The sequence below is a fragment of the Sinocyclocheilus anshuiensis genome, unplaced genomic scaffold, assembly GCF_001515605.1.
Source record: "Sinocyclocheilus anshuiensis isolate Anshui unplaced genomic scaffold, SAMN03320099.WGS_v1.1 scaffold751, whole genome shotgun sequence".
Lineage (NCBI taxonomy): Eukaryota > Metazoa > Chordata > Actinopteri > Cypriniformes > Cyprinidae > Sinocyclocheilus > Sinocyclocheilus anshuiensis.
Window position 1 is genome coordinate 449,631 of NW_015551049.1, and position 26,713 is coordinate 476,343.

Genomic DNA, 26,713 nt, shown 5'->3' on the forward strand with positions numbered 1-26,713 from the left:
TGCACAATTTTAGCAATCCTATAAGATCATTGCATGTCACACTGTGCGACATGGATCTAATAAACTTGGCTGCGATGTGTGTAGACTGTACAATGATGACACCTATTGACTCATACGCTACGACGCACGTTACTATAGAAGAATAAAATGTACTCAGCATGTGCTAGTGGTAAACAAAATGAGCATGATAAATCACACTTTGACGATTGCAGTTTTTATGTGTGCTGAAAAAAAGTGGAAGCGGTGAAAGAGGAAGGCATAAGAGCTTAAGGTAAACAGTTTTTTTATGTTTTAGCGCCATGTCGTGTTGATTTCATGTCGCACTTTTATTGGTTGGTCAGTAAACATGGATCACAGCAGCAAACACACTGCGCAAATTAAACACACCTGTACCGGCTAATCAAGGTCTCCAGACTTAAGCCCGAGACACACTGCACAATTTTAGCAATCCTATAAGATCATTGCATGTCACACTGTGCGACATGGATCTAATAAACTTGGCTGCGATGTGTGTAGACTGTACAATGATGACACCTATTGACTCATACGCTACGACGCACGTTACTATAGAAGAATAAAATGTACTCAGCATGTGCTAGTGGTAAACAAAATGAGCATGATAAATCACACTTTGACGATTGCAGTTTTTATGTGTGCTGAAAAAAAGTGGAAGTGGTGAAAGAGGAAGGCATAAGAGCTTAAGGTAAACAGTTTTTTTATGTTTTAGCGCCATGTAGTGTTGATTTCATGTCGCACTTTTATTGGTTGGTCAGTAAACATGGATCACAGCAGCAAACACACTGTGCAATGATCATGTTGTATCGTAGGCTATCTTTGGTCGCAAGACCGTGATAACGGCGTCTTTGAACCTCTCTCACTATACGACACAGGACCACCGATTAGGAGCCACGATCGTTTCACGATGACAATCTTTCATGGACAACCAAAAATCGTGGTTTAAGGCCCTCTCCAAAATGGCACCCTAAACCCTACGGCAGGGATCCTCAAATCTGGCCCACGAGATCCACTTTCCTGCAGAGTTTAGCTCTAGCCCTAATCAAACATACCTGAACATGCTAATCAATGTGAGTTTGATCAGGGTTGGAGCTAAACTCTGCAGCGCATTGGTCCTCCAGGGCAAGATTTGAGGAACCCTGCCCTACGGTCTCGTGGACTTTGTGGAAATGCGGTGGGAATTGTAAGTCCACAAGTGCACATGAAGTGTGCCATTTGGGACAGGGCCAATCTATATCTACATTTAGTCATTTAGCAGATGCTTTTATCCATAGCAAATTCCAGTCAAATATGTTGGAGCTGGTTGGAGTTAAAAAAATGTAGACCCCTGCCTTAGCAGCTGTGTAGCAATGCTTAAAAGATTAGCTTTAGCCCTAATTAAACACACCTGAACCAGCTAGCTAATTAAGGTCTTTGGGAACACTATAAACATTAAGGCAGGTTTTGTGGGGTTAAACTCTGCCGGAAACTAGCCTTTTAGGAGCAAGATTGGACACCCCTGGCATAGCCTCATTTAACACTAAATATTCACACTGAGATCCAAACACAAGAGTCACTGCATGGTCGCTAGACATCTGAACAGGCAGAAGTAGAGAAAAAGTTCAGTGTTTAAGTAGCTCTCAGCTGGTGGGTTGTGACATACGGTTAAGGGCAGCAGGGCTAAAACAAAGCTAAGTGTTAATAATTAGTGCTGCACACAATATAATCATGTGTAGCACGCGTGCCCGGTCCTCTTTTTAAAGATATACTTTCCTGTAGAGTTCAGTTACAACTGTGCTTGAACACCTTTTTGTAACTATCAATTTGTTTAATTAGAGTTGGAGCTGAACTAAGCAGGTAGGTAAATCTCAAGGAACAGGAGATTGGTGTATTGTTAGGATAGCACAGTGTTGTCCAATCCTGTGCTCTTGAAGGTCCACTTTCCTGCAGAGTTTAGCTTCAACTCCAATTAAACTCTACTGAACCAGTTAATCGAGGTCTTCATGATTACCAGACTTCCAGGCTGATACGTTGGAGCTAAACTAAAGTGGCCCTACAGGAGCAGAATTGGACACCACTGGGATAGAAAAACAGCTAGGTTAATCAACTTACACCAGGGCTGAGCAACTTCGGTCCTGGAAGGCAACTGTCCTGCAGAGTTTAGCTCCAACCCTAATCAAACACACCTGCCTGTAGCTTTCGAGTAATCTTGAAGACACTGGCTTTACCCGAAATCGCCCCCTATACCCTCATTCACTATTCCCTGCATTAAGTCTCTAATTCAGTTTACTTGAAGGAGTGAATGAAAATGAGTGAGTGAATTTGGACACTGAGTGCACCGGAAGGACTGCCGCTTTTAGTTTGTGCTTGCTGTTTAATAATCATTTGAAACTGGCAAACTGGAAGCTCCAGTAGTAAGATGAAAGGATTTATATTGAACTCTGTCATGGAAATTATGTATAAACCCTAGTTAAACAATTTAATTATCAGTTTACAATGAATTTATACCTGTGTTGTATTGCGCTGTATTATGCCGTGGACAAACGCTTTGTAAAATGAATGGATGGATGATTCAGCTGTGGGCGCCACCTTCTGGCGAGATGCAGGAATTCATTCGGTGCACGACTTTCAGAGTGCATTATGGATATTCTCTAGCCGTTGAGCATGTACTGGTTGTACACTCGTTTTTGCGGTGCATTGTGTGATTTGAATGAGTGCACTCGAGAACATCCACTATGGTTTTGGACACCACTAAAAATGGCTGTCCCCTCTAATAGTGTCCTATTTAAGGGTATAGGGGGCGGATACAGCCATTGTTTAGCATGTTCATGTGTGTTTGATTAGGGTTGGAGCTAAACTCTGCAGGACAGTGGCCCTACAGGACAGAAGTTGCCCAGCCCTGACTTATATAAACACTTCTTCTAACTAATGTTGTTGACGTCAAAGGTTGTGCCTCAAAGCATTTTGTCACAATCTCTTCTGTCATTTTGTGAAAGCTAGCCTCATCCGCAAGAACCTGTATGTAAAACCAGTTGAGAACCCTGTTTTTATATATATATATATATTTACTGTATATATGTGTATATATTTGTCAGACTCCTTGTGCAAACAAAAATCTCACTGGATTATTACAATTACTGGCAAAATTAATGTTTGGAAATGTAAACTGTGTGTAAAATGTTGAAAATGTAAACTGATATTTCCTACTGATACACTACAGCAAAAGATTTAAACGACTTAAAACTATTTTTTTTAGTTGGTCAAAATACTAGTGTTCTAATAATTTTGGCCACCACTGTATATATGTCTTCAGATGACTGTAATCACCAGGTTAGAGGAGGTTAGTTTATTGCACCCGTTGACGTTATCCTAACCATTTTTTCATTTATTTTCGTCAGTATTACTGGCAGTGCTGGAATTCTACATTAATCCTACACTGGTCCCCCAGTCCCATCAAAAATGCCATTTCAAAGGCACATTTACATTCAGATGAGGCCCTACTTATTCGCCACATCAAGAGTCCAATATCCAGCCCTTGTGAAATTTATTGGCCGTCCTCTTGCTAGATCAAATGCATGTGGTGGCTCAGAGTGCCCGCTCTTCGTATTGCCAAACGTGGTGGCAAAAGCCAAATCAAAGAGACCTCACCGACCCCAAGGGGCCAAGAGTATCTTGCTCCACCTAATCATGCACTCATGTAAGCCATTAATGAGACCGCTTCAGGCAGAATCCCAATGTTATCTTGTAACTGATGCTACTTGGTGGTAGTACAAACAAACTGCAACGCTGCGATCATTGACAAATTGAACATATAAGTACAAACTGTTTGACGGTTACACACAAGGGGCGAACAAATGGATTGTTAATCACCAGAAGCTAAAAAAAAGTGAAGCTAACGTCACTTATCTTCTGCTTAGCATTTATCTGTTAGCTCTCTGTGGAGCATGGTTCATTAGTTTAAAGATGGCTACACAGATGGCGACTTCACCCCCTGGGGGTCAGAGCATGTTCTCTTCTCAGCCAGTGACCTGGCATCCAGGACCAAGCCCCCAGCCACCAGAATTGCAAAGCGCTATTATCGGCAATGACTTATACATACAGATTGATTGGTCACACAATAATCAATAATACACCATATGTTTGCACATTTTTTTTATAATTCAAATGTGTTCCAGTTTGTTTGAGCATTGTTTTATTGCTCAAAATGTGTTAAATAAATGTGCATAATATAATATATTATAGTATATAAATAATTAAAAATATATAATATATACAGTGTATATGTATATATGTATATGTGTGTGTATATATATATATGTGTATGTGTGTGTTTGAAATTATTTTTACATATCTGGCATTTGATTGCAGATTTGGTATATTAGTAATTTGGCATTTTGTACCTTCTTTCTTTCTTTCTTTCTTTCTTTCTTTCACAGCCCTTAAATAATAATAATAATAAATGTTATTTTTATGACAGAATTCAATAAATATGTATACAAACTACTCAAATAACATATTACTTGTTCGGCATTACAATAATGAGAATTTGGGGGTAAACATTATCAAATGTCATGGAAATAATTTCACAGCACAGTGCAAAGACACTTACATTTATTAATTTATTTATAAGGCAAAACATATGTTTTTGTTTTGTTTAAACCTAAACATCCAGATTGGTATTATAATTAATGCAAACTATACAACTTTAATGCTTCAGTACAGCATGTTGCCAAGTCTGAATAGTTTCACTCAGCTCAGCAGGTTAAAGAAAAGTATCTGGCAGACATTTTGCCACTCCTGCTGAAGCTGAATAAGCATTTGATGCGTGCATGTGCCAGGTTGTATTATTATTGGGATGTATTATTAATGTCAACGTAGCATGTTATACTATTAAGATTACGGCAATTCATTCGGAAATACATTTAATACAAGTTTACAGGAGTCACATTTACCTGATGGTGTAAGGTGCACAACTCAAAGATGAGGTTAAAAAGGTGGTTGGTTGAGTGTTTAACCTCTGAGAACTGCAAGTGAGTGGGTCAAATGCTCCGAATTTGTGTAATACACCATAACGACCCAAATGCTACAGTCCATTTGCTCAATCTATATGCGCTTTGCTGCACAAAAACATAGCAACACACAAAATTCCAGGTTACTACATCGACTTTAAGGCTGAAGCTACAGGACAATGTGGATAAACTGAACCCAGCGCATCGGTAACTCATTCATCGCTATGCCTCGTAGCCCTAATATTCCCCTCAGGGTCGGTTGGGAAGGGATTGTGTTTGTTTGTCTTATCTTTTTCCGTGCAATGCCATTTCAGGGGAGTGCAGGCAGTGATGATCTCCTAACTGCGGCGTTATTATGAAATCATATCATGTCATCAATAACGTGTCGGTCTTGCCAGGGTTGCTGCCTATCGTGCCTTCAGATGGAATCAACAGATGCAGATAATGTTCATATCGTGCATTATTCAGCTGTTTATTTATATTTTCAACCTCATTTTGTTGCAGTGGATTGGCAGGGAGGGTCAAAAACAATAAAACCAGCTGGAAACGGAATAAGCAGCACCTCTGGGTACAAAATGCAAGAAAATGCAGAATCAGATTACGTCGCATATAATGCAATGGATATCATTAAGGCTTTACGTTTATGCTTCATAATGCAGTCATATCCTTGGGTAAAAAATGTGGTTTATAGGGCCGTACAATTTCATGATAACTGACTTCAAAATCAGAATCGCCCAAGGTGCATTCAGACTTCAGTAATACTGCTATATAACAATACTGATACAAAGAATTGGCTCGTTTTGGATTCATGAATGTGGGTTTGAATTGGCCATAGCCTACAGGATGCTGAATAAGAATAACTGACAGGAAGAGAGATTGACTAAATTGTGGTTCAAAAAATTCAACATAGTCACACAATAGGAGTTTCATTACACACATTTTGCGAGGAAACAATTTTAATTAATTATATATTTTATTTCCTAATATGTAGAATATTGTTTTTTTTATGCTAGTATTATACAGATGCTGGTGTTATACCACTGTGCTGATCTATTGTTGATTCCCCAACACAGAATAAATGATGAAGCAGACAATTTATCTTTATGTACAGGTGCACTCCATTTTGTTTGTCATTTATTGATGAAACAGATTTTCATTTTGGAGTGTGATGGCGTGCCGTGTTTTGTCTTAAAATACATCACTACAGTTTGTTCTCGGTGGTCAGTCTTGACAGCATCCTGAGCTCCTCATGGTTCAGTGATGGCAGAAGAATTCCTGGCAGGAAGTCTGTCCTTCTCATTTCTCCCTGTCTCATAGTGCCACTCCTTTTCTCTGTATATCTCTCCATCATGATGTCACACATTTGAGGTGTGAGGTTTTGGTTCCAGAATGTGCTCTACAGAATAAATAAATAAATGCTGTGTTGGAGGTTTTCACACGGCTAGCTTGAGTTAGTAGTACGTGTCTGGTGAATACTGATGCAGGCAGGCATCTCAGCAGTCTCTGGCTAACGACCACTGAATGTGTCATATGGCTGTTGGCAGGAGGTTCCGGAATCATCTGGCATTGGTTAGCCGAGCGTTATCATAGCCAAGTTGCTTTGGAAACAATACTGGGTTCTTTTATTAGAATAAGCAGATAAAGTTTAATCTCACAGGAAACCTGTCCAGGTCTGTACAACTTCATGCTGAGTGTTTTGAAGCACTAATATTAGTGCTAAACAACTATACTGGTACTAGTACTGCACTAATGCTAGTGCTAGAATACATACACTAGCGCTATACTAGTAGTAATGATAGACATAGCTAAACAAATGTTTTGCTAAACAACTATACTGGTACTAGTACTGCAAAAATGCTAGTTCTAGAATAATATTCTGACACTAGCACTGTACTAGTATGTATGCTAAACAACTATACTGGTACTAGTACTGAACTAATGCTAGTGCTAGAATCATACTGATACTAGTGCTGTACTATTATACTTATATAAGAACAGTACTAGTATTAATACAAGACAACTATACTGGTACTATACTACTGTGCTAATGTTAGAATAATATACAGATACTAGTGGTGTAAAACTACTTATACTACCACTGTACTAGTATTAATGCTAGACAATTGTACTGGTGATGTTAGAATAATATACAGATACTAGTGTAAAACTACTTATACTACCACTGTACTAGTATTAATGCTAGACAATTGTACTGGTACTAATAATGCACTAATGCTAGTGATAATGTGAATAATATAACATGAATAATATACTAAGATTAGTACTAGTGCTGAATCATTGTAGTGATACTTCTACTATATTAATTCTAGTAAGGCAAAAATACCTATAAAAAGATGCTATGCAACTACACTCATACTAGTACTGTACTGATATTAGTGTTAAACCATTATAATGATGGTAGTGTTGTAGTAGTAATATTGGTTCACCATATCAAAACTAGTACTTTACTAATACTAGAAAAATATACCTACTGATAGTAGTACTGTACTAATACTATTGCTAGTGCTATACAACTATATGCACTGAGCTAGTTTTAGTGCTAGACAACTATATTGATACTAGTACTACGCTGATGCTAGTGTTAGAATAATACACTGATATTTCAACTATATTCAAATTAGTAAGGCAATAATAGTAGTGCTATGCAACTACATTAACACTGGTACTGTACTGATATTAGTGTTAAACCACTATAATGATGCTATTATTATACTACCAATGCTGGACTACTCTATTAAAGCTATTAATGCTACAATAGTTCAACTACTGATGCTAGTACTATAATAATACTAGTGATCGATCATTCTACTAAAACTAGAAGAGCTGTAATACTTCAGCTATACAACTATACTCATACTACCATTGTTGGGCCACTCTATTAATACTAGTACTGTACTAATGCTGATTATAATATGATATAGCTAATGATACTAGTACTGTACTAAAGCTTCTACTATACTAATTCAAGAAGGGCGATGATGCTAGCACTGAACTAGTATTAGTGCTAGACAACTATACTGCTACTAGTACTCCATTAATGCTTGTGCTAGAATAATATACAGATAGATGTACTGTGCTACTAGTGCTAGATCATTATACTGATGCTTCTACTATACTAATATTATTTCTAGAAAGGTATACTGATCCTAGTACTGTTCTACAATATACTGATACTAATATTAATACTGCTGCTAGATCACTATAATGACACTTCTATAATAATAATACTAGTAAGGTAATAATACTAGTGCTATACTACTATACATGTACTAGCACTACACTAATGCTAATGCTAGAATAACATAGCTACTGATATTAGTATTGTACTGATGCAAGTGCTAGAACACTCTATTAATTCTAGTAGGGTGATAATACATGTGCTATACTAATATACCAATACTAACACTGCAGTAATGCTAGTGTTAGAATAATATAGCTGGCTGGTATTAGTACTGTACTAATACAAGTGCTAGAACACTATACTAATACTTCTACAATACTAGGGCAGAGATAATTTAGCTATACTACTATACTTATATAAGCATTGCATCAATACTAAAATAATATTGCTACTGATACTAGTACCATACTAATTCTAGTGCTATAGATCACTATACTGATACTTTTATGCAAATACTAGTAGGGAAATAATACTAGTGATGCAATACTAAATTTTTACTAGCATGACTAATATAAGTGCTAGACAAGTATACTGATACTAGTACTGCACTGATGCTAGTGCTTGATTAATATACTGTTACAAGTATCAAACTAACACTAGTTCTATCACTATACTGCTACTTATATCAAGCTAACACTAATAAGGCAATAATAATGGTGTTATACTACAGTACTCATATTAGTACTGTACTGATATTAGTGATGGACCACTATATTAAAGGTGAGGTAAGTGATTTCTGGTAGCCAATGTTGATATTTCAAATCACCAAAACAAACACGCCCCTACCCCAAAAAGGTCTCGCCCCTATTTTGATAGCTCTGCCCCACACATACGTACGCAACCCAGGCAACCATTATGACACATGAGCATATTCAAGTAAAAGCCAGCATATATTAGTTCTGTGAACTAATGAGCAAAACCAATGTTACTCACCTATAGAGAAGAAAAAAAGCAACGGCGTCCGATCGCAGGCCTTCCCGCTCCTTGAGTTCTCTCCAGCGCTGGAAAACTGATCCGATATTTACACGTGTCCTACTTCTTGCCTTATCGTAAGCCTTCTTTTGTTCTGCAGACATTTTCCTTTTTTGTTTTTTATCAGCCATCTCTATCTTTCTGTCGTCGCTCGCCTCGGCTAATGTCCTTCCTGTGCACTGAGTGCTCTCTCATCCCCATCATGAGTAGACACGCCCCTTGCTGCTGATTGGCTACAAGTTTGTTTTGGTACTCGGCCCGACTCAGTTTTCTAAAGCGTTTTTGAAAAAATACATACCCCACCTTTAATAGTAGTACTCTACTAATGGTAGTGCTAGATTAATATAGCTATCAGTACCAGTGCTGTACTATTACTAGTGCTAGATCAATATATTTTCAATATTTCTACTATACTAATACTACTAGGGTGATAATGTGTGTGGTATACTACTACACTTAAACTAGCACTGTGCTAATATTAATGCTAGAAAACGCTCCAGTTACTGATGTAACTTTAGTTCCCTGAGATAAGGGAACTAGCGTTGCGTGAGACACTAAGGGGAAAACTCCTATTTTACTCTGTACTAAAGCCTGATTTGTTCACGTTTGTGTAGCTGCACAAACAAATGGTGCTTTAGCCCACCAGAAAGGGCGGAGTCGACCCCTATATAAGTCGGCTCAGAGCACCTTTCATCAGATCATTCGACTGAAGGGACAGTCATTGATTCGCGTGCAGCTTATAGCACGGCAAGTGACGCAACGCTTGTTCCCTTATCTCAGGGAACCGAGGTTACATCGGTAATCACAGCATTCCCTTTCGAACGTTCTCTACCGTTGCGTGAGACGCTAAGGGGAACGCATCCAATCACGCCGCGCTATGAGCAGATACAGGACATCCTGCTCTGTGGGCCCAGTCTCGGAGCATTAATAAGGACCCCTGAGAACATGAGCACATTGGGCCCCAAGCTAGTGGCTGAGAAACACTAATATAACCAACTTCACCCAAGGGAAAAGAGTGGTACATTAAACTGAAAGAACTCGCGCCTGTAAAGCAGTGACGTCTAAGTTATAGAATATAGGCAAATGTGGATGGCGACGACCAGCCGGCGGCCACACAGATCTCACCAATAGAAACTCCGCTGGACCATGCCCAGGAGGAGGCCATCCCTCTTGTGGAATGAGCCCTCACACCTATAGGGCACTGCAAGCCTTCTGAGGCGTAAGCCAAGGCTATCACATCAACAATCCAGCGAGAAAGTCGCTGCTTTGTGAGAGAAGGTTCCTCAGCGGAATGGGCCACGGGGCTGCTGCTGAGAGCTGCACTAGCTCTGGGAACCAGGCCTGGTTCCTCCAGAATGGGGCCACTAGGAGGAGAGAGCACTTGATCTCCCTGATCCGCCTGACGACCTGAGGAATCAGGGTGATCAGGGGAAATGCGTATAGGCAAGCCCTAGGCCAGTTGTGGGCCAGAGCATCTCGCTGTATCGAGAAGTATGTGGGGCAGTGAGAGTTGTCTTCTGAGACAAAGAGATTGATCTCTGCCCTCCCGAAGACTGACTAGATCTCTTGAACCATTTGAGGGTGAACAGGCCCTTCGGTGAGACCAGTGAGTCGAGGAAAGCCATCTTCTCAGCGTCCCTGATCTCAGTGAGGTTTAACCAGAGGTGGCGCTCCAGCACCACCAAACTGGCCATGGTCTTGCCGATCGCCTGCACCATTGCTTTTGTGGCGTGTAGAGCCAGGTCTGTTGTTGTGCTCAGCTCTTTGAAGCTCTCTTCCGGAGCCGACCACTCGAGGCCCAGATCCTCTACCGCCTTTGACAGGACGCGGATGAGTTCGACATCCGGTTTCGGCCTCAGAGTTTGAGAAGGGGAAAGGACTTTGGACTCACCGCAGGAACCTCCCCACTCTTCTGCATCAGACGCTGCCAAGGACATGGAGTCGTCAGCAATAACATCCTCGATGATGACGTCCTCTACAGATGCGCCGAAAGAGACCAAGCCGCTCGCAGCCGAAGAGGGGTTGACAGAATGTAGATAAGTTTGGTTTTTGATTGAGGGGGAAGGACTTCGGGCTCCCCGCCAGAACCTCCCCACTCTTCTGCATCAGATGCTGCCAAGGACATGGAGTCATCGGCGATAACGTCCTCTCTGATATCGTCCTCTTTAGATGCGCTGAAAGAGACCAAGCCGCTCACAGCCGACGAGGGGCGCTGGTCTTCTTGTGTGAAACACAACGGCGAGACAAGAGGGTGCAGCATGCGGACGCTGAGCCGACGTGACACTGCTCGAACCCACTGAGAAGGACCCGCTGCTCTAATGTTTCTTTCTCTTAGGAGAGAAAGGAAACAGGAAAGCTGAAAAAAGGCGATCCGCGAGCAGAGACAGGAAAGACTCATACTCTCACAATGGGAGCATGAGCCTTCAGTGAGTGCAGCTTCTGCATGGGCGCTGCTGAGACAGGCGACGCACTCACTGTGCCCGTCCGTCTCATGCAAGGGATCCTTGCACGAGCTACACTCGCGGCACAACATTTGCAACAACATGCGCTGAAATTTGCTCTTTAGGAAATTCGCTCTCAGTCTTGCTCTTCAAGCGCCGGATGGCCGCAGGGGCGTCTTCAACAGCGGCGAGCAGAGCTGGAGCTTCTTCTTCCTCGACTTCTTCTTGGCTTCTTCTAGAGTCAGCAAAGAGATGTTCATCGTCGCTGAAGGAGAATGATCTGATGAATGGCGCTCTGAGCCGACTTATATAGGGGTCGGCTCCGCCCTTTCTGGCGGGCTAAAGCGCCATTGGTTTGTGCAGCTACATAAACGTGAACAAATCAGGCTTCAGTACAGAGTAAAACAGGAGTTACTAATGCTATTGCTATATCGCTATACTGATACTTTTACTATATTAATGCTAGTAAGGTAATAATACTCGTGCTATACTACTATACCTGCATCAGTCCTATAACATTATTGTGATACTAGTACTCTACTGATAGTGGTCTTATACTACTGTACTGGTACTAAAACAGTACTAATACTAATGCTAGTCCACTACGCTCATACTAGGAATTAGTTTAATTAAAAATTAAAAAAGTCACTAAAATGTTTTAAATCATTTAGTTTATGCAACATATAATTGCCTTTATTTAAAAAAAATAATAATTTATATTTTTGCTATCAAATATAGACATTTTCTTGATAGGCTTTGTGTGCCTTAAAATTATTTTACATTTTCATCTTTATAATATCATCGTAATTAGCAGTGGGACTGTCTATTACTATTCACAATAGTGTAGAAAATAAATTTGAAATAAACTATTTACCCACTTCATGTGTATTTAAACTCACAAACAGGACATTGAAATAAAACTAAATGTCTTCTGCATCAATGTCATTCACAGTCCGATGAGAGCATGCAGCCTCAGTAATTAGCTTGAGCTGGAAATGATATCCCTCTCCGGAGTTTTACCACCTACTGCAGGATGGCCGGGCTCAGTGACAGGACCAGCTGTCTCTCTCTCCACTGGCAATAGAAATGTGTCCCTCTCAGAGAGGAACAGACTGTCTGTTATCAAAGTTTTGCCCTCCATCGGATTCAGACTTTTAATTTAGCAGTGCTACTTTACAGTCACTGCACAGTACATCTCGACATGAATGTAAAGAAACAGGGAAACTGAAACTACAATTCTGTGTGAATTGCATTTATGACAATGTTGTGTGTTCAGCTGTATTCAAAAAGCCAAGAATTAAGACTCTCACTGGGCTTATTATCAAAATTATTTTTTTTAAATACATAAAATAAATGTAACGTACTGTGTCCATAATTGGACTATAATTACCTTGAACCTAGTTTAAATTGACCAAATTTAACATTTCATTCTAAACTATTCCAAAAAATATATATATTAATGGCATTTGTTTTATTCTATTGACATTTACACCAAGTAAATATTTTACTCATGTTTACAATATACAATTTATATATGTATTTGAAAATGCATGAAAATTAATTGCAAGAGGATCATCATCAGTGTAGGCAGTACCGCCGCTCCCTATACGCAGGATACGCAGTTTCCGTATGGCACCATTAATATTAAAATATACATACTGTATACATACTGTATACAGTACATCAATAAAAATCTAAACATTAACATATATATTATATATACAGTAATTATAAAAAAACACATTTTATGATGAACGCAGCGCCATTCCCGCATCTGCGCCCGTGCTCGCTCCCACCTCATGTTTGCGGCTGAATACAAATGATCATTATAATTAATGGACAACTAAGCTATATCAGGGAAAAGACATCAGCAGTCCGGCGCAGAGAAAATAAAAATAAAAAAAGCTTGAGATGAAGCCTGTGCATCACTTTCAGATAACGTTCATAATCCTGTGAAACTTTTTTGACTGTTGACGTTAGTAACGTGTTTTAATGTCGGTAATAATTTCACCACCACCACCAACAACGCATCTGACTTAATATTCTAGTTTCCATGACTTAAAATGTATTATATAAAAACAATGAGGCAGTAATGATTGGTTAATTAATAATAATCATATGGTTGCATTGAATAACACTGTTAAAATACATAATGTAATACAAACTAAAAAAATTATACTATTACAAATGCCTGCAAAGGGCACCAAAGGCCTGATAATTGCTGTTGTTACACTTACAGGATGATCAAATCCTTGTTTAATATTGACCAAACATTTAATTCAAATATCCACTTAATTTTTGGCCACCTTTTTGCGATATAAATGCTACATCCTCTTTAATTTCTTCAACAAAAACATGTCGACATCACAACCCTTATTTAAATTTAACCATGGTTTTATCGTAGTAAAACTGCTTAATTTTATTTTGTGTGATTTCTGAATGCTTGAGACTATACAATCAATCAGACAACTGTATTAATAAAATCATAGCTGTAGGTAACGGTCTAGACTCTAGAGCTACAATTGTAATTTATATATAATACAATTTAATTACAATTTATTTATTTACTTTTATATTTTATTAAAGTTTATTTGACCCCTTATAGTAGGTGTTTTTTTTTTTTTGAAGGAGGGGGCACAACAATACTATTCTGCTTAGGGCACCCATTTGGCCAGCAGCGGCCCTGTTTGTGAGGGATTTCTGAATGCTTGAGACTATACAATCAATCAGACAACTGTATTAATAAAATCATAGCTGTAGGTAACGGTCTAGACTCTAGAGCTACAATTGTAATTTATATATAATACAATTTAATTACAATTTATTTATTTACTTTTATATTTTATTAAAGTTCTATTTTGACACTTTATAGTAGGTGTTTTGTTTTTTTTTGAAGGAGGGGGCACAACAATACTATTCTGCTTAGGGCACCCATTTGGCCAGCAGCGGCCCATTAAAAAGTTTGAAAAACCTAGGTTTAGAAGATAATTCTATGCATAACTATGATGCTGTTGTTAAATCTAATACAAATTGTTTTTGTTAACTGAAATAAAGCTAAAATATAAATATCACATGAAAACCTTAAACCTAAAAAAAAAACAAAAAAAGTTAAACTAAGTTGAAGTACTTAAATTACTAAAACTGAAATAAAATGTTTTTTTTTTACTTAAAATGACTATATATCCAAGCTAAAATGAAAACTCAAAACATACAAATAAAAGCGTATTCTAAATATTAATAAATACTATATAAATATAGTAAAATAGCTATTTTTGTTATTATTTCTGCAAATGTATATTTTTGTACATAGCAATAATATTCTATTAAGTCTTGTCTGTGGAGAAGCATTAAAAATAAGATTTAATTGGTACTTCGTACATGGTTCATATGATAATAAACAACTTTGAGTGAATTTAGCACTGATAATAAAACTAATTAGAAAAAAATAAATATATTATAATAATAATACTTTATAAATTACTTAAATATTTAGGTAGTTACTTTTCCCGGCCAGATCTTGCAAGCTTTACCCTCTTTTTGAAGAGGTGTCAACAGGTTTAATCTTATACACACTCTAATATGACAGTAGAACCTACAACACTGTGATCCAATTACAAAGTTGTCCTGTGGGTAAAAGGTTTAGCTTCATCGATGCTCGCCAGATGAGACGCAGGTATTGCACTCGTTGGCCTCATGAGCCCAAAGGCATTTTTCTTTTCACTCAAAAGGGTAAAGACGGACACATCAGCCCTTACCCAATTCCACAGTCCCTCTACACCAGGGAATGAAGCTCAATTTCAATGGCACACTTCTCTGTCTGAAATTAATTACAACAAAATGTAGTTTGGTGGATATTGTGTGGCATCTACTATCAACCCAGAACTGCAGCTTGAGGCTCATTTGTTTGCAGGCCTCTGCAGGGTATCGTTGCAGCACACACAAGATGAAAGAGTCAAGTATTCTGTTTGAAGCGATGGACTGCACTGCATTCAAATGCGATTTGGGTGCCGAGGACAGCCTATGAGAAAGTAAACAGGAAATGTTTAATTTACGACTTCCTGTAAGTGGGAAATCAAAGTGTTTTTTGTTTTTTTTTTACAATTTGAGAAAATCAACATGAAATTGCATTCGCAACCTAGTTTAATTTGTTAAGTTGACGCATTTAGGATATTTTACAAGAAAGTAACCCAGTAACTAATGGCTGCATTTACTAAAATTTTATGGTATCAAGTTTGTGATATACTCTACAAAATGTAAGAGTTTTGCAGATATAGTTACAGGATCCCAAAAGCCTTTAGACCTCTCTACACAAACAACTGCAACATTGATGTTTGTGGGTCTGGTGCTTTGGGTTTTCAGGGTCTTTGTAGTTGAAGCTTGTGTGTGCGCGAGTATGTATGTTGGGGATGGGATGGGATGGGCGACTTATTTTAAGCCACGTTGCATTCCTGGATCACAGACTGCAAAATAAGGAACAAAGCGAACTAACTAGAAATAGAGTCATTTGCATGGTCCTGAAATCCCCAGCCGATAAAATACAGAGTAAGCCGTTCTTACCTGCAAAATAGAACAGGATCTCAATTTGAAGAAGTCGGCAAGAGATATTTTAAGCCGTATTCTCTGTTGTTTGTAATGGCGGTGCTGTTTTTAAAAGCTTTGGGATTTAGATGCTCTACTTGGTGCCAGTTACTATTACAGTGCCTGGTTGCATAAATTTGGTACAAAACGACTATTATAACTCCAAAGGTGGACACAACATAAAGCTTATTGCTTATTCAACAGTTTCCTACATAAATATTATTAAATGAGCCACAGTATACAGTTTTGTAGAATGGCTTAAGTAGTAGTTTTGTTTTTCATGGCCATATCCCACTGTCTCTCTGACACTTGCTGTGCCTACACCGGAAGCAACCATTTTGCCGCAGCGCTTGAGGCGGTTTCTACTGGAAATGTCAAAGCTTAAAGTTTGAGGATTCAGCAACAGAACAGTGGGTGAAAACTTTGTATCTTACTAGATGTTTAACGAAAATCCATGTGGTATTAAAAATAGGCACTTGGACTTGGCCTCAGACTGCAATTGAATGAATGGACTTGCACTCTGACACTTTGGATATTTCAGAGTACAGACGGAACCATGTCATGTGCAACTTAAAAGATTAAAAACAACTAAGCAGCAATACAAAAAAATTAAGATAAAAAGACATTAATAAACGTCTCTCACTCAAACTCAATTGGTTAAACAATAGGATTCGAGACGGACATGAAAAGGTGGATTTGGACCCAACACTACCAAAATAATTTGAACTCTGGAAGGAATGAAGTGCTTAAGTATCAGAGTATCTATTAAATATCTAATTTCTGGTGAATAAATGGGGTAATTAATCAGGCTACTGTAACTTTAGGACTTGCATATGTAAATTACCTCTGTTATCATTGGCTAGCTTCCACATACAGGGCTTTTCTGTTCTTAAGGTTAGAAAATGTCTACAAAGTACACCTTTACATCCAAAACATTTTCAATGTTGTTGTGCCAAAAAAAGATTTGATGATTTGCTATCTACCATGCACAATTTATCCTCAGTTTTTCTAAAGTGTCAATGAACTGTGACTAATCATGCTTCCTAATTGAAAAATAAATCCATGATTAATACCAGGATATACTGTGAAAATTGAATTAGCTCACTGTAAACAAATGCCGTGAGCTAGTAAACAATGTTTTAGTGGGAAATATATTGTTTCCTCATGCAGTAGGATCTAAACGTGTTTGTGTAGGGCTCAGCAGTGGTATTAGGATATAGTGTATGGAGTTTGCTCAGTTTATGTGGTTTTGGTTTCTAGCAGTGGGAATCTTTGATGTTTGAGAGTGAACGGTTGTTTGAGGTTTTATAGGCTAGTCTGGCTTGGAGGCTTTTCATGATCCAGTTGTCACAAAATGCAAAAATTAGCTGCTGTAGTTAAGAGTATCCAGTATATAACTACATAACCAGCATATTATCCTTACTTTAAGGAGCATTTAAAATGAGTTTATTTATTATTATTATTCTTCTTATTAAATAGTATGCATAAAATGCTCCTACTAACAGTACCTGACAGATAGTTGTTCTGAAAAACCACAACATCCCAGTGACAACCCTAAACTCTGTACGCAGCAAAAGTGGGTCTATTCTCTAGGTGCTATTGTTTAGCCAATCAGAGGACTTTGAGGCGTCAGTCATTTTGAGCGTTCGGGTTTTGCTGATAGTGGATTTTCCATGTCTTTAATGTATTTTTTTTGGAGAGGAAGCTAAGTCTGGCCAAGTTGTGTGAAAGTTAGCAAAACGGCTAACATATCTTATGGCACATTGCTTACTTGACAAAAACACATACAGTAGCACTGTTGTAGCCTATTGTACTGCAGCCTTTGGCACCGTTCGATATCCACATCCACAATGGACTCCTTATTACGAGATGTAGGGGGTGAGACACTCTTTTAGTCATTCTGTTGGTGAGACAAAGGATTATTCTTTAGGATGCTGTTAAACAATGATGGTTTTCTTAAAATTTACTTGCGGATCTCTTCGCTGGTTTCCCGAGACGTGTAGAACAGACAAATTAAACAGGAATAATCTACTCCATGACAGTACACTCATGTGATGAATCATGCCATTCGAGTGCACTTTGTAGGATTAACTCCCTGTAAGAGAGTTAGTGCAACAACGTTAACATTAAAAAAGGCGGGAAAATAAATTATTTAGGTATTCCAGAGTGCCGACTGAATGTCTGCTCTAAGCATTCTTTAGCTAAATTATTTTCACTGTAGTGATTATTGACATTATGTTTCGCTCCCCTCTACTTCACCCCAGGGAATGCCATGTGCCATTGTCCATGGCGTATAAAACGTGTCAAGGAATTGAAACCGCGCTGCTATTCTTTCAGCCAACAATCAGCAGTAGGCGTGGAAGAATGGGCACTTGTAATGAAATCAGTGATTTGCTGCACCTCCATGCAGCGGGTCAGAGTGATTAAAATCCGCCGCCACAAAGAACCAGGCAAATTAACTTCACATCAACGGCACACGCCGCATATTAATTTGATTTCCCCAGCTTGACTCATTCGGTGTCCTTGTGTCACATACTAGAACATTAGAGTTGCCAGCATGTGGCATGGTACTTACATACGTTGTTATAATCAAAGATTTGTTGACATACACGTTTGTCAGAGACCTGAGTCACGAGGCACAGCTGCGATACATGATGGTCAAGGCTGTTCTCTTCCCCCAGCCTTTAGAAGCCCAAGTTTTTCTCTGTGATTTATCTAGTCCTTCTAATTAAGGGTCAAGAGTTGAGCTAGCTTGGGAATGCAGAGCCCTGCGATTAAAGTTCAGGCATATGCAGGTGGGGTCTATTTGTCGGCCTCAGGCCAGTTGGTAGATTCCTTGTGTGAAAGTGAAAGAGGTGGTTAACGGTGTAGTTACTTTGGGTGATAGTTCAATGTTAATGACACGGTCAACAACGTGCCGTGTGATGTCAACAAACACCATTAGGTCGATTAATGCCATTGTGTTACTAGAAGTAGATAATAACCATTTACTCAACCTCAAGTCATTCCAACCAGTATAAATTATTCCGCTGAATATAAAATGAGAAGTTCTGAAGAATGTTCATGCTACTCTTTTTCCATACAGTGAAAGTATATCCTGCCAAGCTGTAAAAAAGCTCAATAAAAGTCGTTGATATGAAATCAATTTTCACTTGCTTGGTTGATTCAGCAATGGTTTGTGTACATTTTTCTAGTGAATTATGGATGAATTTCTTGTCTGTTTCTTGCACATACATTCCAGTGAATTTTGGCCCAAATTCTGGTCTGTTCCTCACACAAAGTTTCCATAAGCTTCATAAGACTTGAGATACTGTGCACGAGTTGACTTTTATGGTACCTTTTTGGAACTTAACAGCCTTTTGTTGAATGGAAAAGACTAACGTGACCATTTGTCAAAATGACAAAAAAATTGACGATTGTTCTTTCATACTCACCGGAAGAAAGTCACAAGTTTGGAACAAAATGACAATCTCATCTTGATCTCTTTTAAGTTACAAATTCCCCCTTCTAATGGTGTTACTCCAAAAGTTCTCAACCACCATAAAAGTTAATGTCACCAGTTCTGCTCGTGTTGGGTGGAAAATGGAGGTGGAGAAAATGTCACTGGAAATGCCATTCACCATGTCACACGTCCAATTCTGTAGACTTGGTCTGCAGTGATTCCCCATTTCACTCAGGTAGAGGCACTCCACCTCCGATCAATGCCGGGTCAGTCCATTGTCAAATACCTCGTCTGTTTCTTTTTATGAGTGCTGTCAACACACCTGACCTTTCGAGTTGATGCAAAAAATGACCGCCAGCGTTCATAAGGCAGATCTATTATCCTGAAACTCATCTGTCTTTGGCCCAGGCAGAGGACTCCAGGGTCATGACCGCATTAAGCACTGGCAGGCGGAAAAAAAACCCTTCAGGTTGTTTTGAACGCCAAATGTTGACTTATGAGGATGTGTGTTTGGATGTGTGACAACCCTGGAGAGGTGTTTACTAGCTCGCAAGGAAGCTATAGATAAAAGTGATAGCAATACTAAATAAAAAAGAGAAAATTATGGTGTGAAGAGAAATGCTGCTCAGCTTCTGGTGGCTTGGTCCAGACATTTATTTGAAGAAGCTACTCTCAATATGGTTCTTCAAATACAGATAGCGCAGCACCTTTATTTATGGACTGAGTACTTTCAGAGGGGTTTGATCGTAATTCAGAAAGGAGAATCACACCAGAAGATAAGCACAGAGTGTGAGGCGCAAGATGGTATGAAGCTATTTAGGTGCAATAATAAGACACAAGTGTCTTGAAAACAAAATGGATTTTGTAAACGCAAGCCTGCTTTGGCATAAATTGAGTAAACAGAATGTGCAATCTTGGCCCTGTCTTTTTTCCTCATTTGGGAAGGACAATTGAAGCAAAATGCATCAGTTAAACATGCCTCCAAGTTTCTCAGTCCCAGAATTATCTGATCGTCACACTGGCAATCCTGCTTTAGGCACCAATTTCTACCGTGACACCAGTAATCACTTCAGAATGAGAAGGCCACAAGATGCCACAAGATTCTTCGGGTTCTGTTTGTGTGGCTGAATAAAAGACACCTTCACCTGACGGATAGCCCGATTATCTTATCGTCACACTGGCAATCCAGCTTTAGGCACCAATTTTTACCGTGACACCAGTAATCATTTCAGAACGAGAAGGCCACAAGATGCCACGATATTCTTTGGGCTCTGTTTGTGTGGCTGAATAAAAGACACCTTCACCTGACGGATAGCCCGACAGGACACCTTATTCTTACACCTCCTGACTTGACACAAGACAGGCCCCAGGATTCTGTGGACACAGTATCCGCCACCTTCAGATCAGTCACACTGATAGACAAGATAATGGAGTCTGATAATGGGGCACTATCCCTAAGCCGAACAATGTTCATCACGGCCCTTCCTGTCATCCACACAGACACATAAATACACAGTTGACAGCTTACAAGGGCTAAGGCAACGATACAGGGCCTTGATATTATTTGTGTGTCTGTGAGAGACAAGACTGTGAAAGAAAGATGGAGGAACTTGGAAGGGTTTTGCTTTTAAAAACTGTACGCCTCACTTCAAGCTGATCCCGTTTTGGGGTTTTGAGATCTTGAGATCCGTTCCTTCTGACTCCTCAAGGTGCGGCTATAGTCAAAGCTTGCTGTAGGCGAAAGAAACCGTGTTTGAATTGAACCGTTTGAATGATGACTTCTTGCTTCAGGAGTTGAAAGAGGCAACTTGTAATTGCTTCAGCTGGTGAAGGTAGTGCAAAATTGTCTTCCATATAACAAACAAAAAGAGTTCTATGTATATAGTCGCTTTCTGACTGACTCATGCTTTAACTATGAAACTTTATTATTAGCTGAAGTGGTAACTCTGGGGGAACTGAAAGTTGTATCATTACCTTTAGGAAAAATGCAATTAAGAAGTTGTTTGTGAAGTTTGTGAGTTGGTTTCATGAATGTGTCTCAGGGTGTCTGACAGGAAGTCATATTTTTGGTAAATGCAGGTTTATTAAAGGTTTCCCCACATCTTTTAACTAATACATTTCCACAACTTGTATAATATATATATATATATATATATATAAGTTTGAACCAACCTCATCACATTTTTAGCTTCCATTCCTTCTCCTTTTCCCCATAATTCCTTGTCCTTCTCCTGCTGTATTTTGTTTCTTCATTGCAATAACATAATTAAAGTTAAATATTCAGTGCATAAATATGCATTGTTCCCCCTTTTCTTTCCAAAAGATTCTGAGATTTCCAAAAAATTGCATTCACGCTGCGAGAGCCAATACAGTTGCATGCCAGGAGAAATAATTAGCAAAGAAACTGACAGCTTGCAAAGTAGTTTTTAGGAAAACACATTGTTCAATACAGCACAGAGCTTTCAATGCAATAATAAGGGATTCTGTTTTCAATGCAACATGATCGTTACTGTTGTGTTTTCATCTTATGTATTACTAAATACACTGGTGTTTTTTTCTCAAAAGCGCACAGTTCTCACGTCCACCCCCATGTTTCTGTCCCTTATATATTTTCCTACTTTCCAAATGATTTAATGGAAAAGCTTAGCTCACCATTAAATCGAGCAAGATCAAAAGGCTAATTGAAAAAAACAGCGTTTGGCTAAAGTTCGTTGGCTGTCGAGCAGGAAGCCCTCTTCAGAGGAGGGAATTAACTTTGAGAAGAATTCATCTGGCCCGACTTGGTCAAAGATCAAGTAATCCCAGACCTGTGTCAAATGGAGAAAAAGCATGAAGATAATTGCAAAGAAAACCCTGAGCGCAAGTTAAGTCAAACTCATTTAGAAGTTTTCAAAGGATATGTTGAATTTCTTAGATGCCCACTGTAGCGTTGACCTTTAGGATGGTGTTTGTGTGTACTAGTAGCTATATAGTACTACTAGTAGCTGATTTAACTGAATATTAGCAAAGTCACCTTTGTAATGCAGTTCTATGTAACGATATTCCGGACAATTTTCAAAAGGAATTGCAAATTGTATTTTCAATTGCGTTTTCAATATGTGGACGCATAAATTGTGACATAATCCAAATGCAATTGCAAATCCTGCATTACCGTTTGCATTTTCGCTTTCGCGAACGCACAGTGACTGCCAAATTTCAAATGAAAAAGCAAAGTCCATTTGCAACTGTATTTCCCATGTCTTAGGAGTTACGAGCCTGTCATATTTAAATAGCAATATTAATTACCACGTCTGCTTTTTCACTCTCGCTGCGTCACGCATGTAACCTGCCAAAACTCAAATGGAATCGCAATTCCTTTTGCATTTGAATTTCCGATGTCTACATGGAAAGCTGCCAATCATCGTCAGGGGCGGGACTATACTAATTATAGTATTTGCAATTGAAAATACAATTTGCAATTCCTTTTGAAAATTGTCCGGAATATCGTTCCATACAGTTCCATGATCCGGAATCATTATTCATGGCCAGTTTATTTTCTCAGTTCACTCACCAGTTGCAGGTCTGTTTTTTTTTTTCTCTTTTCTCTCCAAGTGTCCCATTGACTTTCCCATAAAGTCTTTCGTATTGGTATGTTGATGTGTTTTTCCCCCAGATATGTACTTGAAAAGAAAATTTTATTTTTGTTCACTAGCCTTTTGAGGGTCATTTCAAGGTTACTTTACTGTGTTTACTGAGTAATCAGAAAAAAATGTCACATGAAGCCTGGGCACAGCGTGCTTTTGCATGCCTTGATAATATAACTGTGAATTGCTCAGAATTTGAGTGCAAGACTTCTAACGCAGAAGACGTGACAAAGCATCTGTCAGAAAATAGAAAACATGCCTGGGCTTTGGTGGATAATACGGGATATTGTTAGCTTGCTAGCGAGGGCTGCTGCAGATTAGCTTATCTGAAATTGTGTGAAGACATTTACATATCCAGGTCCCCCTTAATACTGAAATTTGACTCAAAGCAAGTGGTTATTGAACACGCTGGAAAATAGCCCGAATGTTGTTGGCCGTCATTGATGATCATCTGGGGTCTGTTGCCTCAGCCAAGGACATTTTCATAACTTCATAACAAGCTTTGTTCCAGGAGATAGTTCATCATTTTCGAGAGGTTGAATCATCAAATTTCAGAGTTGAAGTCATCCTTGACTGTACATTAGGAGGACATGGGAGTAGAATCGGTGCGATTTTATGCTAAACGGTGTTAACTGATCGTTTTAGTGTTTGTGTATATTCTCAGCATGACCTCTTCTGAGGTGAACGACTTAAATGTGGCACTTGCTGTTTCATTACATAACTGAAAAAACAATGAGTATATTATGCAGCTTGTCCAAGATGATAAATGTGGCGCTGCGGCTTGCACCGACAGCTGGTGGGTGATGTGAAAGTCTATTTCTGTTTGTTTCTGATATCTGCCAAACACCAAATTTGTATTATGCATATGCCAAACTGCAGCGGATTGGTCTTTTTGCTTTACCATATAGTCAGGCACGATTAGGGCTGGGTGACTTTACTAAAAATACATATAGATACTGTATTTTGATTGTATTCAATATATGTTTCAGTATTAATGTAATTGCTGCTATTATTTTTTTCTTCAACTGGAAGAATCATCATTTTAATCATTGTTGTCAAGAAGATTCAACATTTTTAATAATTTTGAGTCTTCTTAACATGGAGATACAGGTCTAATTTTTGCATCAATGTAAATTGGTTTAAAATGTATTTTTATGTTTATATTTTATATTGTATGTGACAATTATTTTGTCATGTGTTAAGTTAAGTAAACTTTGTGGTGACACTAGCCTTTACTTATAATGCATTATAAAAGTATTGTTAATACATACATTTTGCTGTAATGCAGCTTTGCATGTTCTCCCTTTCTTTATATTTATTATAATATAATTTATTATAATGCATTTATTTATTCATTGTTACACCTTTATAAAGTATAATGCATTAAAACACGTAACAAACAGCCAATTTCACATGTAACAAGGAATCTGCAAATTTTATTATACATTTTTAACTGTTTACAATTACTTTTGAATGATATTCATAATATATGTTAATGTAATCCATTATATCTTTTCATAAATAATTGTAACCACAATTTTCTATAATATATGCATTATGCATAAAGACTTCAAGTAAAAGTGTTACCAACATTTTTACAACCAAAAATTTCAACCCAGCACAACATTGAACACACAAATTACAGTGACACTTCAACAAACATACATTTAAGAAAAAATACATTCTGTTCAATAAAATTAAGGTTTGAGGAAAAAAATCAATAGTGTTACATTAGCCCATTTAAGTAAGTATCACTTGCGTCAGTAGAGAGAGATCCAAAATCAGCGCAGCCTTGTCTCAGTTTCCATTTGATATAAGTTTAATTGCAAAAACCCACAGTAGACCAGCATTCATATTATGACCGTGTCAAAAAGACAGCCGGCAGATATAATTGCCTATGAAAGTTTGAGTAATTGACATTCAATACGGAATCACAGCGGGAAATACTGCATCATTTTCCATTATAAGAGCTGACGGAAATAAAAATTGGGCCAACTCCGTTTAGCAACCGCAGCGACAGTGAATCTAACCGCCTTCTTTTCACCTGGTTTCAGATTCCGCAGATCAGCTACGCCTCCACCGCTCCAGAGCTGAGCGATGACCGCCGATACGATTTCTTCTCTCGCGTCGTACCTCCCGACTCCTTCCAGGCGCAAGCCATGGTGGACATAGTGAAACTGATGCGGTGGAACTACGTGTCTACAGTGGCCTCGGAGGGAAGCTACGGCGAGAAAGGAGTCGAGGCCTTCATGCAGATTTCCAGAGAAGCGGGTGAGTCTGACAAAACAATAAACAAAGTCTTTGAAGATAAAGCCCTGAAAAACTCAAAGCAGTCTCTGCATAAGTAAACAGAAGTGTTGTTAAGACTTATTTTGGTTGTACTAATAACAACCTGTCAGTTTCGTCAGTGTTTACAGATTATATTTTTAAAAACAAGCCTTATTCACTGAGAAATGTTTGGATTGCTTTGCTCATTCATCTCTACAATACAAAGTCGATTGCTTGAGATGGTTTCAAACCATCAATTCGCAGTGTTTCCCCCAACAAGTAGCTCACCTCTCAAATAAATGAATATGTAAATAACACAATTGTCTCTTAACGGTGGGGATCTTGTGTCTCTGAGACACTTTTCACACAGATGTCTTGCAAAACAAAGTGTGATGTGCCCCAAGGAAAGAAGATTAATTCCAGATGTCTCCCTCATTAGTGAGTGAAGCCAATTACTGGAACCTGACTTTTAGGACACAAATTAGATGGTAAGGTGTAACCTGACATGATGAGTAATTGGGGTTGCTTAATGGGGCCTATGGTATGTCAACAAAATAACCTCATGATTGTTTCATGCTCCTTAAGAAAAGTGTGAGAAGTCTTGTAGGGACGGTCAATTTGTAAACAAACCATTCTGTTGCATTGTTTAACAAATCTGTTGAACTGGTCCACAAAATCAGTCTTTGCTTATGGCTGTTTGGCAGGATCTGTAATGAAATGAAACAGCCCAAGTGGTTCTTCAACTCACAGAATCATTGCACCAAGATTCATTTCATAATGAGTTTGGTTACCTTAAAGACTCATCAAACCAAAAAACATTGAAGTGGTTCTATAAAACAATTCAACCGGCTTTTTGAAATCAGTTGTATTAACAAATTATAAATACTAGTGCTGAGTTCAAAATATCGATACGACGATGTATCGTCACAGAGATTTGACGATACGAGTATCGATACAGCTGGCCCTGTGTCGATATTGTGGCACATGTGCATAAGTGGACCACGCTTAATTTTACAACGTTTAAAATTGAGTAGAAAAGTGCGAGTTTTCTAAAAAAGAATTAATAGAGCATCTGTTAATAATCTGGCCGCAGAGGAACACAACTGGGTTGCCTGATATAAAGAGACGTAAACCCCAAAACAGAGCTTTACACTTGCGCAATACGGAAATATCTGCTAAGTGTG

The 26,713-nt window shown here is 38.5% G+C and overlaps 1 protein-coding gene across 1 annotated transcript in view; it reads left to right on the forward strand.

The window, feature by feature from the left end:
- LOC107661916 (metabotropic glutamate receptor 7-like) overlaps positions 1 to 25,609 on the forward strand; it is a 68,952-nt gene extending 43,343 nt beyond the window's left edge. Inside the window, exon 2 of the mRNA XM_016451707.1 lies at positions 25,316 to 25,609. Coding sequence (XP_016307193.1) covers positions 25,316 to 25,609 — 294 coding nt within the window. The remainder of the gene's footprint in view (positions 1 to 25,315) is intronic.
- Positions 25,610 to 26,713: the final 1,104 nt, after the last annotated feature.